This window comes from Silene latifolia, chromosome 2 (assembly GCF_048544455.1).
Source record: "Silene latifolia isolate original U9 population chromosome 2, ASM4854445v1, whole genome shotgun sequence".
In the NCBI taxonomy this organism is placed as follows: Eukaryota; Viridiplantae; Streptophyta; class Magnoliopsida; order Caryophyllales; family Caryophyllaceae; genus Silene; species Silene latifolia.
The window spans coordinates 161,861,357-161,876,399 of NC_133527.1; the positions used below are offsets into that span (position 1 = coordinate 161,861,357).

Here is a 15,043-nt window from a genome sequence, read left to right on the forward strand (position 1 = left end):
ATTTAAACTCTAAATTAAGCTCCGGATCTTATCTTATGGAGTTATATTTCTTCGGAGACATTAAACTCTAAATTAAGTTTCAGATCTTGTGGAATTATATATATTCATCCATCGCAAAAACTCTTACACCGAAAAGCAAAATGTAGCAATATACGTCTGTCTACTTATGATTTGTTTCCTTAACTGTATTTAACAACTAAACAACATCGATAAGCAAAGGGAGACCCTTGAGAACGATTACAGGCCAAAATCTAGATCACTGCATAAGATCATAGTCATCCAATTTGTCGTGATACTGTTGAATCCCCTTGTTGATCTTTGAGGAAGATTCCCAGGTTAGTAAATCTTCCATGTTCCTCGTCACTAGGAATGCTGGATCTGTCACGGTATCAATTCCCACTCGGATATGACCCTGCTCTATGTACGTCACTGCTGCTTTCTTGTGCTCTGCGAACTTTTGCTTCACCATTATAGTTGCTAGACGCCGTCTGCAAATAAAGCAATTACAAAAATAATTAATATGAGAACGACTCACATGTGAGCACAAGAGATCAGCCCATTAATTGTATTCTCAATTGAGTATACAAGGTATCATTTTTCTATTGTGGAAAAATTACAAATAACCACCAAGTATTTAGGTTGTTTTACAAATAACCACCACGTATTTGCATTTTTACAAATAGGATAAATTACAAATAACTACCACGTATTTGCATATTTTTACAAATTACCACCATGTATTTGCGTTTTTACAAATAACCCCCGAGCTTCATTGTATACTCCCCAATCACCACCGTATTTTAAACCCGAGCATCGTTTTTCTTATTTTTCGTCTTGTTAAGTTACGATTTACGTTAAATACCTATATTGCCCTCCTTTAATTACACAAACACACCCTACCAAAATACTCCCAACATTTTCCCAATTCAATCGATTTTCCTAAATTTCCAATTTTTTTCAAACCCTAAAATCCCAAATCCCTAAATCTTTATCCCCAATTCAATCAATCAATTTATCTCAATACCTAAGTCGTATATCACTCTTCTTCCTTTTTGATTTTGTTGCGGAATTTCTAAATTACATTCATAATATTAATTAAGTAATTGATTAAAATCAGCATTATTCATAAAGTCGGTATTATTCAACAAACCCAGCTCAAAAAATGAAATCTTTGACGAAAATTGAAGAACTTTATACGTAAATTTAATTTTAACTAATTATTCAACAAACCAAATTCAAAAAAATAAATTTTTTATTGAAAATATAAAAAATTTAGACATGAATAATTGGAGTTTTAAGCTACACTCATGAAATTAGATAATTAATCAACAAACCGGATGATGGAGATGATGGAGATTTCTGTGATAATTAATCATCTCTTTTCTTTTTAGGTCTTGCATTAACATAAGACCCTTTGAATCTCTTCCCTCTTTTGATTCTTTTATCCCCTCTTCCACACAAAATTGCATCTGATGATGATGAAGATGATGTTGAGAAGGAGTGAAGGACGATAAAATAGGAATTTCAAGTTTCTGAGTTGAAATTATTCTTCTTGTAAATGAGCTTCATAATTGCTTCATTGCCATGATTGTGTTCTTCCCTAAAATTATTTCTTGTTGTTTATTGAGAAAACATGGTTTTTGAATCGATTGTAGTTGGAGAAATTGAAATTATTGTTGTTTTGTGTTGGCCTAAGGGAAACTTGCAGTCTAGTGGTAGACTTGGATAACCTCAAAGCTTGCAAAAGCAAGAATTGCGAGGTCCCGTGTTCGAACCCACGGATGAGCAATGCATGCGGTTATCTCGGCGGCCCCAATTGGGGTGGTTTACATGGTCCAGGTGGTGACGCTGGAATGCCTGGACCCGGGGGGATTAAACCCCTCGTCACCAAAAAAAAAAAAAAAAAAGGGAAACTTGCTCATGTTTTTCACATTGTTTGAGTCAATGAGGGTAATATGGATATTTTACATAAATCGTTAATTAAAGAGTCGGAAAATATGAAAAAATTGTATCGGGTCAAATATACGGTGGTAATTGGGGAGTATACATGAAAGTCTGGGGGTTATTTGTAAAAACAGAAATACATGGTGGTTATTTGTAAAAATACGTAAATATATGGTGGTTATTTGTAATTTTCCCTTACAAATAACCCCCAAGATTCATTGTATATTCCCCAATTACCACCGTATTTTTGCACCGAGTATTGTTTTTCTTATTTTCCGTCTCATTAAGTGATGACTTAAGTAAAATACCCAAATTACCTTCCTATTTTTATTAGGACCCACTAATTACCAAATACAAAAATAATATCTTCATCCTCTTCGTTCCACTCCCCAATACAAACTCCCATTCTTTTACAACACACATCTTTCTTCCCATAATCCACTTTTTACCATTAAAACATCCCAGAAACACTCTCACTTCCTCATCCTACCCATCTTTCCCAAAAATACAAACCTTTTTTCGTCTTCTTTATTTACCATAAGTCTTACTCGCCATAAATTAATATGGGTAAATTACACAAAAAAAAGCACAATAATTCTGCCCACATATTTATGTCGAAATAAATCTCACTCGTTGACCACAATGGCATGTTGCCACCATCACCATGACATATCACTCGCTGACACAACACCTTTGCTCCTCTTCATCTCAGGGAGGTGTTTATGGTGGTTCATTTGGTAGTGTTAATGGAGGAAAGTTAGTGTTAATTGATTCTCTTGATTTGGGTATTGGTGGGTGATTTGGTGTTAGGTTAATTGAGGAGAGGATTTAGGGGTTTGCAAATTGATCCGAAAATTGATCCATACAATCAATTCACTATCTCTAATCACATAATAAAATTGAGTATCGATGGAATATAAGAGTATAGCCTCAGTGTGTTTATGGTATTGAACTAGTCAAATCTCTAACCTTTTCTGAAATTGTAACCCCTCCAACTATTGAATTGGGGAAGAGATAAAGGAATTTGGGGATTTAGAGTAAGGGGAAATAAAAATGAAATGATTTGGGATTAATTAGTGGGTTCTAATAGAAATAGGAGGGTAATATGGGTATTTTACTTAAGCCGTCACTTAACGAGTCGGAAAATAAGAAAAATAATGCTCGGGGTAAAAATACGGTGGTGATTAGGGAATATACAATGAACCTTGGGGGTTATTTGTAAAAACACAAATACGTGGTGGTTATTTGTAAAAATACGCAAATACGTGGTGGTTATTTGTAATTTTTTCTATTGTTGGTATCATACACATGACCGTCATTGCTAACTGAAGTGCATACATCTTTGCTTTCTTTCCCACATTTCAACATGGAATTTGGCTAAAAAATGACATCCAACATTAGATATATAGGGATCATGCAATACTTACTTGCAAAAGGATGAGACACTCAATCTCTCACACACAGCCAAGCTTTTTCTGTTTGGTACAACACCCATATTATATCTGCAAGCAAAAGAACCCCCAAAATTTAAGAGCATGGAACAAATGACTAAACACCTAATCAGGATGTTGAATTTATGTCATGGTCCGCTTACGATAATGATATGAGGAGACATAACTTCGGAAACAATGTTGGAAGTTAATATAACTTCGGAGCAAAAGCAGTACAGGAATCATAATAAAGTGACCGAGTAATTGCTTTTAATGCTATTTAGGTCCGAGGAGGAGCAGAAAATGAAAAGTACCATCACTGAACATAATAAAGGGACCGAGTGAGGCATTGCTTACCTAGCCTAACAAGCAAAAGAAACGCCTCACGGTGACAAGTAGAAAGAAATGGAAGGTCCCAATCATATCAACACATTGAATCGGATCAAATTACGTCAACCATCGTTCGAAGTGTGCGAAAATTTACTTTTAAGATAAAATGTTTGCCCCAATTCCAACTCAACAGCAACAAATTCCAACTAAAAAATCAACCTTACCCTAATTCACGGTTCTTAAACTCGTAACATATATACAATAACGGTTTATTTTAACATGTACCCTTAAAGCACTTACAAGGAAAGTTTGTCTAAATTCAGCGAAATTGAATTAAACTCACTTTTTCCATTTTCAAACAGATATTACAGAGAATTGGCTAACTTTCGAATAAGTGCTTTGTTTTGGTGAAATCCAAATAGACATGTGCCCTTAGGGGACACATTAGAAAAACGGATACCATAAACATGAGTAGTCTAACTGAGAGTGCACTGCAAATTCATTAAATTAATCCTGGAACTACAAAGATGCAAACTATATTTCTGAAGAAAGTTATAAAGTTTTAGTATATAGTAATACCCTTGACCTTCAGTTTTATATATTCGCTAATCAACCATTGAGCCAAAGGGATCAAGTGATTGTCAAAGTACTGGAGTAATTTATAAAAGAATTTTATGGAATTGATCAGGCACTAGAAGCCGACTAAAGAAACATCTTGTTGCGCCTAAACTTTCAATAAGCATAATTATCTAGAGTAACTTAGAATTTATCTCCAAAGCAACTCATCTGAGGGATTTTAAACAAACACATTCATCTGGCCACAAGATCTCGAACAAAAACAGGATTATTATTGCTCTAAGGAATTAAAAGCACCAACCTTTTCTCCTATACCAAATCCTCTACCACCCAAACTTTATTAGAGGTAAAACTAAATACATAAGTCATCTCCAACAGACCAACGCCATGCCAACCCCCTAGATGGTATCCAGTATTGATTAACCCCCATAACTAATCTTAAAATTTAGCTTGCTATCAAATTGTTAAAGATCAGGTCTTGGACAAGTAAACACATGACCATGTCATATGAGCTACAAACAGCGGCAGATTTGGGGGGGGGGAGTGAGGGCACGTGCCCTCACGTGACGGAAAAAAAAAAGAAAAAAAAAACTGAAAATCTATGTTTACATATTTAGAGCGCCTATTTTTAGCATGATGATACTCTTGGTCTGGTGGTAAGAGGCTTATAAACTTCCCTGATGATCTCGTGTTCGAATCTCACTATGGTTAGGTTTGGCTTATTTTTTTTGTATGTTCAAAGTTAGATTTAATTAATTGAATTTCAAAATGATGCTACAAGGGTTCGAACCTGGGACGTTAGGCTAGTATATTCAATGATTGTCCAACACACCAATTGCATACTAATATTGTTTGTTAAACATATATATTTTTATATCTATAGAATTATACACTTTTAGAAGTAGTTCCATGTAAAATTTTCCACTGTCTTATAAATAAAGATTATGGTACTCTTTGGTTAATTTTTTTACTATTTTCATGACGATAATATATGAAATTGAAGGGGTCTCTCGAATTTGAATTTTTTTTACACAGGACCCCCAATTCTACCGCCGAAAATGGATATTCCCTCTAAAATAATGCACTTGGGCTTGTTGGTATTTGGTTTAGCCGTTTAGGGTTTGTTGATATATTTTTTCTTTACGATTATATTATTATGTATTGACGATGAAAAAATTTTAATGTATAAAAGTTGTCCGCAAATTTTTTTTTTTTGGGTGTGCCCCCCCTTTAGTCAAATCCTGCATCCGCCACTGGCTACAAACCCAACAATCTAACATTTCAAAAGACCAAGATCACAAATTCACGCCTTAAATTCACATGACATCACCAATTTCACCATCAAAACTAAACATCACCACAATTCCACAAGAACCGTCAAAGTTCATATCTTTTTCAATTCAACATAAATTTCAATTAAATTCATTGATCCCCAATTTTCCTCTCCACTCTCCCTCAATTGAACCTCCTCAACCAAATAACAATCAAAATCACTGCTCATCACTCAACAACCACGCAAATTCCCCAAGGAAAGTTCAACTAAGCTTAATTACAAAGCAGAAACCTAACTTCCCAAACTCAAATTAAAAACATGACAAATTCTGTGTCAGGGTACCAATGTTTCAGAAAATTCCAACTTGGGTACCTCAAATTTACATAATCCCAATTTGGGTACTTGAGATTTAAGCTTAATTCCACTTCAGCTACATCACTTTTGCATATCCAAGTACAGAAATACTCGTGTAAGGCAGTTTTACACACAAATTATTGTAAAACCACCTATTATATCAGATCACCTTGGAAAAGGTAGTTAATAAGAAATTTTTGTAAGGTTATTTGGGTAACTAATTGGTGGGTTTACAATAAACTTTGTGTAAAACCAACTTACGGACGACTAATTGATCTAACTAACAACAAATATTAGAAAAAAAAATACAAATGAAGGGAGAAAACGAAGAAATCAAACAAAAGCTCACAGTTTTTCCAAAAGTTGATCAGTCATCTCAATTCGAAAAGGGTCTCTGGCATCCATCTGCTTCAAAATATGAACCAATTTCTGCACCATCCTACACATTACATTATACCTGCAATTTTTTTTAATTTACAGAAATCAAAACAATAGAATTAGCCCAGAAAATCTAAATTAAAAAGAAACCCATTAAACAATTGATGGTAAATAAAATGAAAACAAGAACAAAAAGAAGTGAAAGATGATAAAGATTAATACTTTTTGTAGTCATCACGGTCAGTAACAAGGAAGCGTTGCATAACATCAGCTTCTCTGTGTCCATCTTCCCTTTTCCATTCTAACAAATTAAGTTTCTTCAGTAACTTCTGCTCATGAAATTTGAGTTGCCTTGGCATTTTGGTGTTTGAGGATTCACAGAAAGTGAGTGAGTAGTGTGTGTGTTGAACCCTAAGAGGATGGGAGCTCTATACAGCCGAACTCTTAAACCCTAATTGCTTGATTTTTTCCCTTGTGTGAATTTTACGACAGTTTTGATTTTTTTTTTTTTTTTTTTTGATTAGGTAAGAAAACTAGGTCCTATAGGGTAGGACCAATCTATCTCATCCTTTCGAATGAGGGAGATAAGTTGAAGCCACCGGCTATCAAACCACATCGAAAGAGTTGGACATGAATGTCCAACTGAAGCCATGAAGTCAGCAACCTTGTTGGCTTCACGAAAGCAATGTTTAATTATCACTTCATCGAAAAAATGAAGGTCTAATTTCACATCCTTGATAATACTAGAAATTTCCCACGGAAATTGCCAAGTACTTCGAATCGAGTTAATAACACATAAGTTATCACCCTCCACAATTAACTTTGAGATTCCTAAGTATTTAGCTGCTAAAATACCTTCTTTTAAAGCTTACGACAGTTTTGATTTGACTATCTATATTTATTCCATTATTATTATTTCGGTCTAAAGTGATTTTTACGAGAGTAATGTACAAAATAAAGAGGGTCCTGATAAATTGAGGGGATAAATGGCCTAATCCACGGGACTTTTTGTTGATAGGACCAATGTACCCCTACAATTTACCAGGCCACTTCTTGCGAGTAGTGTGACATTTGGGGCCCACTTTTGTTTTTGCCTTGATTCCTACCCCAACGTATCTGGAATTTACCAAACCAAACAACGGTTTTATTATGTAAAAATAAATAAATTATTTACTACTATTAAATGAATAATTCATCCATAAAAATGGATTGTTTTAAGGTGTGAGACTGTTGTAAAGTATGTTTGACCTAAATTATTAAAAATGAATTTTTGCTTCTTAAACTTAATTTTCAAGAAGTGTTTTTCAAAACTAGGAGCACCATTATTTTTAAGGGCAAAAAAATGAATTTTGAGCTTTTCAGAAACTCTTTTTTAACTTGTAAATAATTGTGTTTGGCCAATTTGTTTTTTTGGCCAAAAAATACTTTAGAAAACTAGGTCAAACACACACTTATTTTGTAACTGGTGCAATTTATTTTATAATGGGTTTTTCTATCCTATGCCCACTAGGCATAGGATAAGAAACCTAAAAGTGGAAAAAATTAGTAGATTTTTTATGGGAAATTGCAATGTCCTATCAATTTAAAAGAAAAACATCATTAATTCTTTCCTTTTTAGGTTTCTTATACTATGCCTAGTGGGCATAAGATAGAAAAACCGATAATGGGTTTTTCCCCAATGTATATGCATGATACCTATAAAGTTTTTATTTTTCAGTTTATTATTTATAAAAATGTAATTGATAATTTATTTATTTGATTTTGGCCAAATTTGAAATTCAACTTCAATGTTAGTTTTTATTTACTACTTCCTCCAATTCAGCCTAATGTTCCCTTTTTCTCTAATATATGTGAGGAGTATTATAATGAAAGGGGAACTATAGGCTGAATAAGGGAGTATTTTTTAATTGTGGATTTTCGTGCGTGGTTGCAAGAATAACGTTTTATTTACTTAAAAATTACATTTTTTAATTGTGGATTTTCGCATGTGGTTTTAATTGTATATTGTTTGTCATGCATTTTATATTGTGACGGTTGTTGTATGTTGTGATCGTATATGTTGGAGGATTTATTGTTGTTGTTGTTGTTGTTTTGGAGACATAAGACGGTTGGGAGACCGTCTTACGCTTAAGTCGCCTCTTTGAGCTTCTCACTTTAAGAGGGATGTGCACATTAATGGCTTGATTTACGGAGGGACTCGTGTGTTTGAGACACAACGTCTGACAGGGGATCCGGTTGGCTTCCGGACCCGGTACGTCTGGGCGTGTCCCGGTACCTGTTTGTGGTTATCAGTATGTTTGGGCGTGTCCCGGTGCCGTGGTGGTGGTTGTTGATGGTGGTTCATTCGTGTTATATTCATGTTGCATGTTCATACACTCGAGTCGCGTCACACTTTAATTATTTAATGAAATTGACGTTTGTTGTGTCTGTGTAATTGTCACCTATTTACGGGGTGATCTGTGTCGATCCATAAGATATTTCCGATCATATGGGGAGCAGGTTAAGTACAGGTTGTTTGGATAGCATGCGGGAGACGGGACGAGCTTGATGAGTCACGAGACGAGTCTAGTTGGCTAGAAGAGAATAGATGTCATGAGTTGTACTTTTATTCATTTGTTTACGTTTATGTAATTCATCAAACACTATTTTAATAAAATGTTCTTTGATTGAAGTTTTGAAACACTACCTCGGGAAACCGAGACTGTAGTGCTTCAATTATCATGGCCGGATAATTGAGGTGTTACATCGTGTTTGTTCGGGTTCCGGTCGGGTGACTCGAGTCGGATAGACTTGCCAGTTATAAGCAGTTCGGTAATTCATGAATCATGTTTCTAGACCTGGCAAAACGGGTCAACGGGTCGGGTCATTTAAAGTTATAGTTATTGTGGTCATGGGCCACGTCTCGGTCCGCGGATTTAGGCCGCCTACCGGTCCGTAGTCACGGGCCACCTGCACGCCAGTCCGATCGGTGGACATGCAGCGGTCTTTTGAAAGCCACGCTCGGCGGCGTAAAAATGCCTTCGACCGGATCGTTTTAGATCGGTCGGTTTCGTCTCGGTAAGGGTCTCGAAACGATTAGAGATGTTCGGAGTCGCCACCAAGCATTTGTGGGATGCCTGGAACCCGTTCGAATTCCACTTTATACCTCGGTCAAATCGAAGCACAAAGCAGCGTTTTGACATAGGTACTAAAGATAAGGAAATCGTCCCTCTTTAGCATCCTATCTCTAGAATGACTCTCGTACGCCCTGGATAAGGTCGTCCATTATCCAAAGTTTCTGAGTAAGAGGTGAAGGTACGTATTGGGAAGCCCTTTAATCAGACACCCAATCTCGCCCGCATTTAGCGGCCTCTACTGATCGATCTTGGTTGGTTGAATGCAAAAGTTGATAAAACGGTTTAAATGCATGAATGCGCATCCAATGTTTTAAACCTAACATGTGAGCTTTCTAAGTCGGTTGATTTAATCCAAATATCAAGTATAAGATGTCAAGTTGGATTAATAATTGATTTGCATGCAAGACGGAAATTAAACATCCATTTACCGTATTAGGTTTAGGGTGCATAACATGATCCATTTGTCTTAGTAAGGCATTTTGCAAATATGGTTTGAATAATTGAATAGTCGTCTGATCCGTCCTATATCCGAGTTAACCGGAGTCGGGATCGTCCTAGACTAATGCTGGAAGGGAACAGGCCCTGTACCAGACGGCTATAAGAGGCGCGAGCCAGCCGGCGGTGTAAGGGGCCTCTTACGGTTTTGAAAATGAGAAGGAAAAGGCACGCTTGAGGCGCTGGTTAGCCAACGTTTGTATGCCGTGTTCGATTGTTTAGAAAACGTTATAAAACGTGTTGAAAATGGGTATTTGAACCCGATTTGTTTTGAAAGGATCGTTTTAGACCGCATTTGTTGATTTGAAGGACTAGACTCGAATAATCATCATCATTTGATAATATTCGGTGTCGGGTCCGATTTGGCAAGCTTGACATGAATAGTTTTGAAAATGATTATGGACTAATTGTTCTAAGTCCATTTTGAATGTAATTAGTCGATACTCGTCATCGTACCCGGGTTAAAATCCGGCATGGTATGTAGAATCAAGGATGATTTCGTGTTGGTGACTAATATATTTGCTTGAAAATATGTAAAGAAATGAAATAAAAGGTTTTAAAATACCTCTTAAATGTCATTAACCAAATATTATCACCGAAACACGGATTTAACCGTCATGGTATGAAAAACCAAGGGTGAAAAATGCTTCATGGTTAAAACATGTGAAATGAAACAAAAAGGTTTCGAAAATACTTGAAATGGTGAAAACCGATTACAAATATGAAAGTTGATTAAGGGAAATGACGAGAACAAACACGGTTGATCTCTGGTCTGAGCACCCCATTTAGGCGCGAGCCTGTTGGCGACCTAAGGGGCTTCTGCCTCAGACCAAAAATCAGTTTTGGCTCGTTTATTCCATGTTTTGGTTCATGTTATGCATGTTTTAGCATGTTAAAGTCATGAAACAAATAAAAACATAATAAAAGAGGATTTTTACACCCTCATACTTACATGTTTGGTTATGGCGAGTGACCGACGTAAGTGTAACAACTTGTTTGATCGGAAAAAACTCGATTTAAAACCGTTTTGGTAAGTAAAAGAGTGTTTTAAAAGTTTAGTGATGGTGTAGTGGTCAAAGTGGTAGGACAAGTGATTTAATGCACGATGACGGTACCAAACAATGTGTAAGGCTCGTATTTACGATTGGTAGGTCGTAAATACGCGTCGGATTGTGACTTAAGAAGTCGAGTCGAGAATTTTAAGGGAGAAAAGAAGGGGCGGACACTCGCGTAAGTCTCAAATGGGCGACATTTGAGGGATATTTATAGGAGAATGAGTGGTTGTGTGAGTTTTGAGCGACGTGGCCACCTGGGCTGCTCAAAGAGGCGCGAGCCAAATCGCGGCACTTCGAGTTGTGTTGTCACTATCACAACAAACGCAATCATGATTTGTTCTATCCTAGGTTTTGTAGTCACATGTTTGGTACTTGACCAACATGAATCCGGGAAAACTTAAGGTAGAAGGCTTGAGATATTTTTGGTTTTTGTGTTTGACTCAGTTTGACTCGTTGTTGGAGTCGGGATTTTGAATTTTCGAGTCGGTTTTTGGTCCGGTGTCGGTTTTGACTCTAGTTAGTGTCATTACGACCCCGTCGTCGTGCATTAAACACTCCAGGTATTTTTGAAATGTTTTGAAATGTTTTGTTTTCGAAATCGTTTTAAGTTTTCCGACGTAAAGTTGTACACTGTTGTCGATCAAACGCTGCGATCCCAAAACATGTTGTAGTCCGATAATCATCGGGTGTTTGTTGGAGTCTCGGCAGATCAGGGTATCTCTGAGCCCCCACTTTGACGAGGCTTGGACAGGGCGAAAGTCAAAGTAGAGTCCCCAGGTCAATCGAAGATTACAACCTGAAGACCCAAGCGACGTCGAGGCGGCTCGAAAGGATTCGGGCCAAGGACCTGCCGTCGGGAAGGGCGACGACAAGGCGACTCGAGGGTACGAGTCAAGGACCTATTGTCGGGAACAGTTTAGAGTCTGTCGACTGTCCGTGCGGGTCGTTTAAAGTCTGTTAGACTACGTACAAAGGCTCGCCAGCCATAGGAAGGAGTCATACCTGAGGCATCTTCGGATATGTCCTCGCATGGTTGCGGATAAATGCTCGCCAGCTGCAGTGCGTATGTGAGGAGGGCTCGCCAGCCGCGGTGCGTTGTAAGGCTCGCCAGCCGAGACAAGGAAATGTACCCGAGACATCTTCGGGATGTGTCCTTGGAAGGGTTGCGGACAAATGCTCGCCAGCTGCGGTGCGTTGTAAGGCTCGCCAGCCGCGCTGCGTTGTAAGGCTCGCCAGCCGAGACAAGGAAATGTACCCGAGGCATTTTCAGGATGTGTCCTTGGAAGGGTTGCGGACAAATGCTCGCCAGCTGCAGTGCGTTGTAAGGCTCGCCAGCCGCGGTGCGTTGTAAGGCTCGCCAGCCGCGGTGCGTTGTAAGGCTCGCCAGCCAAGACAAGGAAATGTACCCGAGGCATCTTCGGGATGTGTCCTTGGAAAGGTAAGGAAATGTACCCGAGGCATCTTCGGGATGTATCCTTGAAAAGGTAAGGAAATGTACCCGAGGCATCTTCGGGATGTATCCTTGAAAAGGTAAGGAAATGTACCCGAGGCATCTTCGGGATGTATCCTTGAAAAGTTGCGGATAAAGGCTCGCCACCCATGGTAAAGGTCGCTTAATGGACCATGGGAATAGCCGCGTCAAATGGGCTTGTTTCGAAGGTAGCGAACTCATGGTGTCGCTGTGGAAATAGTGAGCTTGGATTCTCACTATCACTGTTTTTTGGAATGAGTGGGTTCCGCGAGGAAGCCCCCTGCTGGAATAGTGAGTTTGGAATTTTCACCATTCGGTTTTGAATTTGTGGTGGCGGTTTTGATCGCCGTTTGTCTTGGTTTTGAAGGGAAATAGCAGATTTTAAGTCTGCTATTACGTTTGAAGTGACGGTTTATATGCCGCCGTAGACATTTGAAAGAAATAGTGAATTTGGAATCTTCACTATTGATTGAAGTGACGGTTTATTTGCTGCCGTTGACATTTTGAAAGAAATAGTGAATTTGGAATCTTCACTATTGATTGAAGTGACGGTTTATTTGCCGCCGTTGACATTTTGAAAGAAATAGTGAATTTGGAATCTTCACTATTGATTGAAGTGACGGTTTATTTGCCGCCGTTGACATTTGAATTTTGGGAAAATAGCGGTTTTTGAGTTTTCGCTGTTATTTTGAAGTTGGGGGAAAATAGCGATTTTGAATTTTCGCTATTGCTTTTGAAGTTGGCGGTTTTGATCGCCGTTTGTTTGAAAATAGCGAATTTGAATTTCCACTATTTGTTTTTGTTTGTTTTCGAGGAAATGACGACATTCAATATCGTCAACGAAAATTTTGGAACTTGTCATGGGAAATTGGGCCAAAGCCCAAATTTCGCTGAAAAAGAAGAGGGGAGGCCTGGTTTAGGCGCGAGCCACTTGGCGATGTAAGCTGGCTTCCCTATTTCTTGTTAAAAAAGACGCGAGGTTGAGTTGCGGATGAATATTCATCTTCAACCTCGAACTTTCGCCAAAATCGCCATTTAAGGACCTTCAAGCTTGCTTTCATCCGTGCCTTTGCCAACAAATGTCATCTCAAGGTAAGTATTTCCTCTTGAATCCTTTCAAATTTGTTGATTGTTAGCTAGCATGAATTAGGGCGGATTTTGCCCTAAAAATCGAATTGGGCGTTTTTGGTTGAGCCAATTTCGAGTGAAATTGATGATTGCATTAGGTTAGAAACCTGTTTAGGAGTATAGGGGTGCTTTTAGTTTGCATTTTGGTCCCCGTTCCCGCTCCCTATGCTCGAAAAACGTGATTGAGGCGAGAAACCGTCTCATTTCACAATGCCAAGTTTATTTGCTTGGGTAGTGGGTCCCACTAGGTTGCATTGTAGTTGGGGAAACCCGTATTCGCCATTTAAGGACCTTCTTTGGATGTTTGTGGGCAAAAATGGGTTTTTGCCTTTTGCGACGGTCTTACGTCTGACAGAATAAGCGCTTGTTTGAGCTTGAATTGAGTCAGTCTGCCTTGGAATGGACCTTATTGGTATTTCAGGTCACCTTGGGGCGTGGTAAAATCACGTTTGCCTTTTGCGGTCGTTTTTGAATTTTTGACCGGCTTGGGCTCAAATTAGCGTGTGAGTTGCCTTTTTGAACCGTAGAAAAATCCCCGTTGTGTCGGGAATGCATTTTTGGGTTGTTGGCGGACCTTGTATGGGTCTTGAAATGCCGTTTTTGTGGTTTTGACTCGTCTTTTGCTTGAAAAGAGGGGCGAGTCGTTTTGTGGTCTTTGACTCGTCTTTTGCTTGAAAAGAGGGGCGAGTCGTTTTGTGGTTTTTGTGAATGGTTTGGGGCGGGATTGCCCCGTGTTTTTGCATTGCAGGTTGTTTTTTGTGTCGGGATTTACCCATTTCATGCTGTCGTAATGCCGAAATTTCGGCTGACGTTTTTTGTTGTTGTGTTTTTTTTCTTCTTTTTTTTTACAGGGTATCGTTTGGGACCGATGGGGTCCGCTGTTGAGGCTTTGGAGGAGGAAGTCGATCCCGGAGGGGGAGAGTCGACTGTTTTTTGTTACAGGCTTGGTTGTGTTTCTCCCTGGCGGCCTTTGTCCGGCCAACGATCGGGTATCGATCGTTGGTCGTTGTCTGAAGAGATCCGGATAGGCGGCTAATATGGCCGGTTTGTCCTTTTCGTCGTGGCTCATGGGCAGGATGGTTGATGATTGGGGGTCAGCACCGAAGTGGTGTATCGCATCACGGTTCTTGGCCTCCTCATCATCCAAAATCTGACAGGCATTGTCTACCTTTTTGTCATGGAGCAGGAGCGGGGGATTATCGCCATGGTAACCTCCTCTACTTTCACTGTTGCTCCTCTGTTTCCCCTGTTGCTCTCTTTCTTTTCCGTTTGAGAGGATAGAGAGTGCTTAGTTCGGTAGGTGGCAGATAGCCCCCAGTTCGTTGTCTTAGGTCGGTGTCTGTATGATAGACATTTGTTTTAGGCCAGTGTCTGTATGATAGACGTTTGTTTTAGGCTAGTGTCTGTATGATAGACGTTTGTTTTAGGCCAGTGTCTGTATGATAGACGTTTGTTGATGTATTTTGCGTAAGGCGGTTTGTATATATGTGTTT

The 15,043-nt window shown here is 38.7% G+C and overlaps 1 protein-coding gene across 2 annotated transcripts; it reads right to left on the reverse strand.

Annotated features, from left to right (window-relative positions):
- Positions 1-68: 68 nt before the first annotated feature.
- Positions 69-6,781, reverse strand: LOC141643214 (uncharacterized). Of its 2 annotated transcripts, XM_074452262.1 has the most exons (4): positions 6,508-6,781; positions 6,257-6,364; positions 3,372-3,446; positions 69-488 (listed from the first exon to the last, which is right to left on the reverse strand). In XM_074452262.1, the coding sequence occupies exons 1-4, from the start codon at positions 6,642-6,644 to the stop codon at positions 257-259; spliced, it is 552 nt and encodes a 183-aa protein (XP_074308363.1). In that variant the 5' UTR covers positions 6,645-6,781; the 3' UTR covers positions 69-256. The 2 variants fall into 2 exon arrangements, with proteins under 2 accessions (XP_074308363.1, XP_074308364.1); XM_074452263.1 differs by lacking the exon at positions 3,372-3,446 and having other exon boundaries at positions 6,508-6,763.
- Positions 6,782-15,043: the final 8,262 nt, after the last annotated feature.

What these genes read in the sequence shown, in the direction of transcription:
- LOC141643214 (XM_074452262.1), bottom strand. Translation starts at nt 6,644, where the DNA reads ATGCCAAGGCAACTCAAATTTCATGAGCAGAAGTTACTGAAGAAACTT. An exon ending in GATCAACTTTTGGAAAAACT is followed by an intron (nt 3,447 to 6,256) that starts GTGAGCTTTTGT and finishes TTTTGCTTGCAG; the next exon opens with ATATAATATGGGTGTTGTAC. An exon ending in AGTGTCTCATCCTTTTGCAA is followed by an intron (nt 489 to 3,371) that starts GTAAGTATTGCA and finishes CTTTATTTGCAG; the next exon opens with ACGGCGTCTAGCAACTATAA.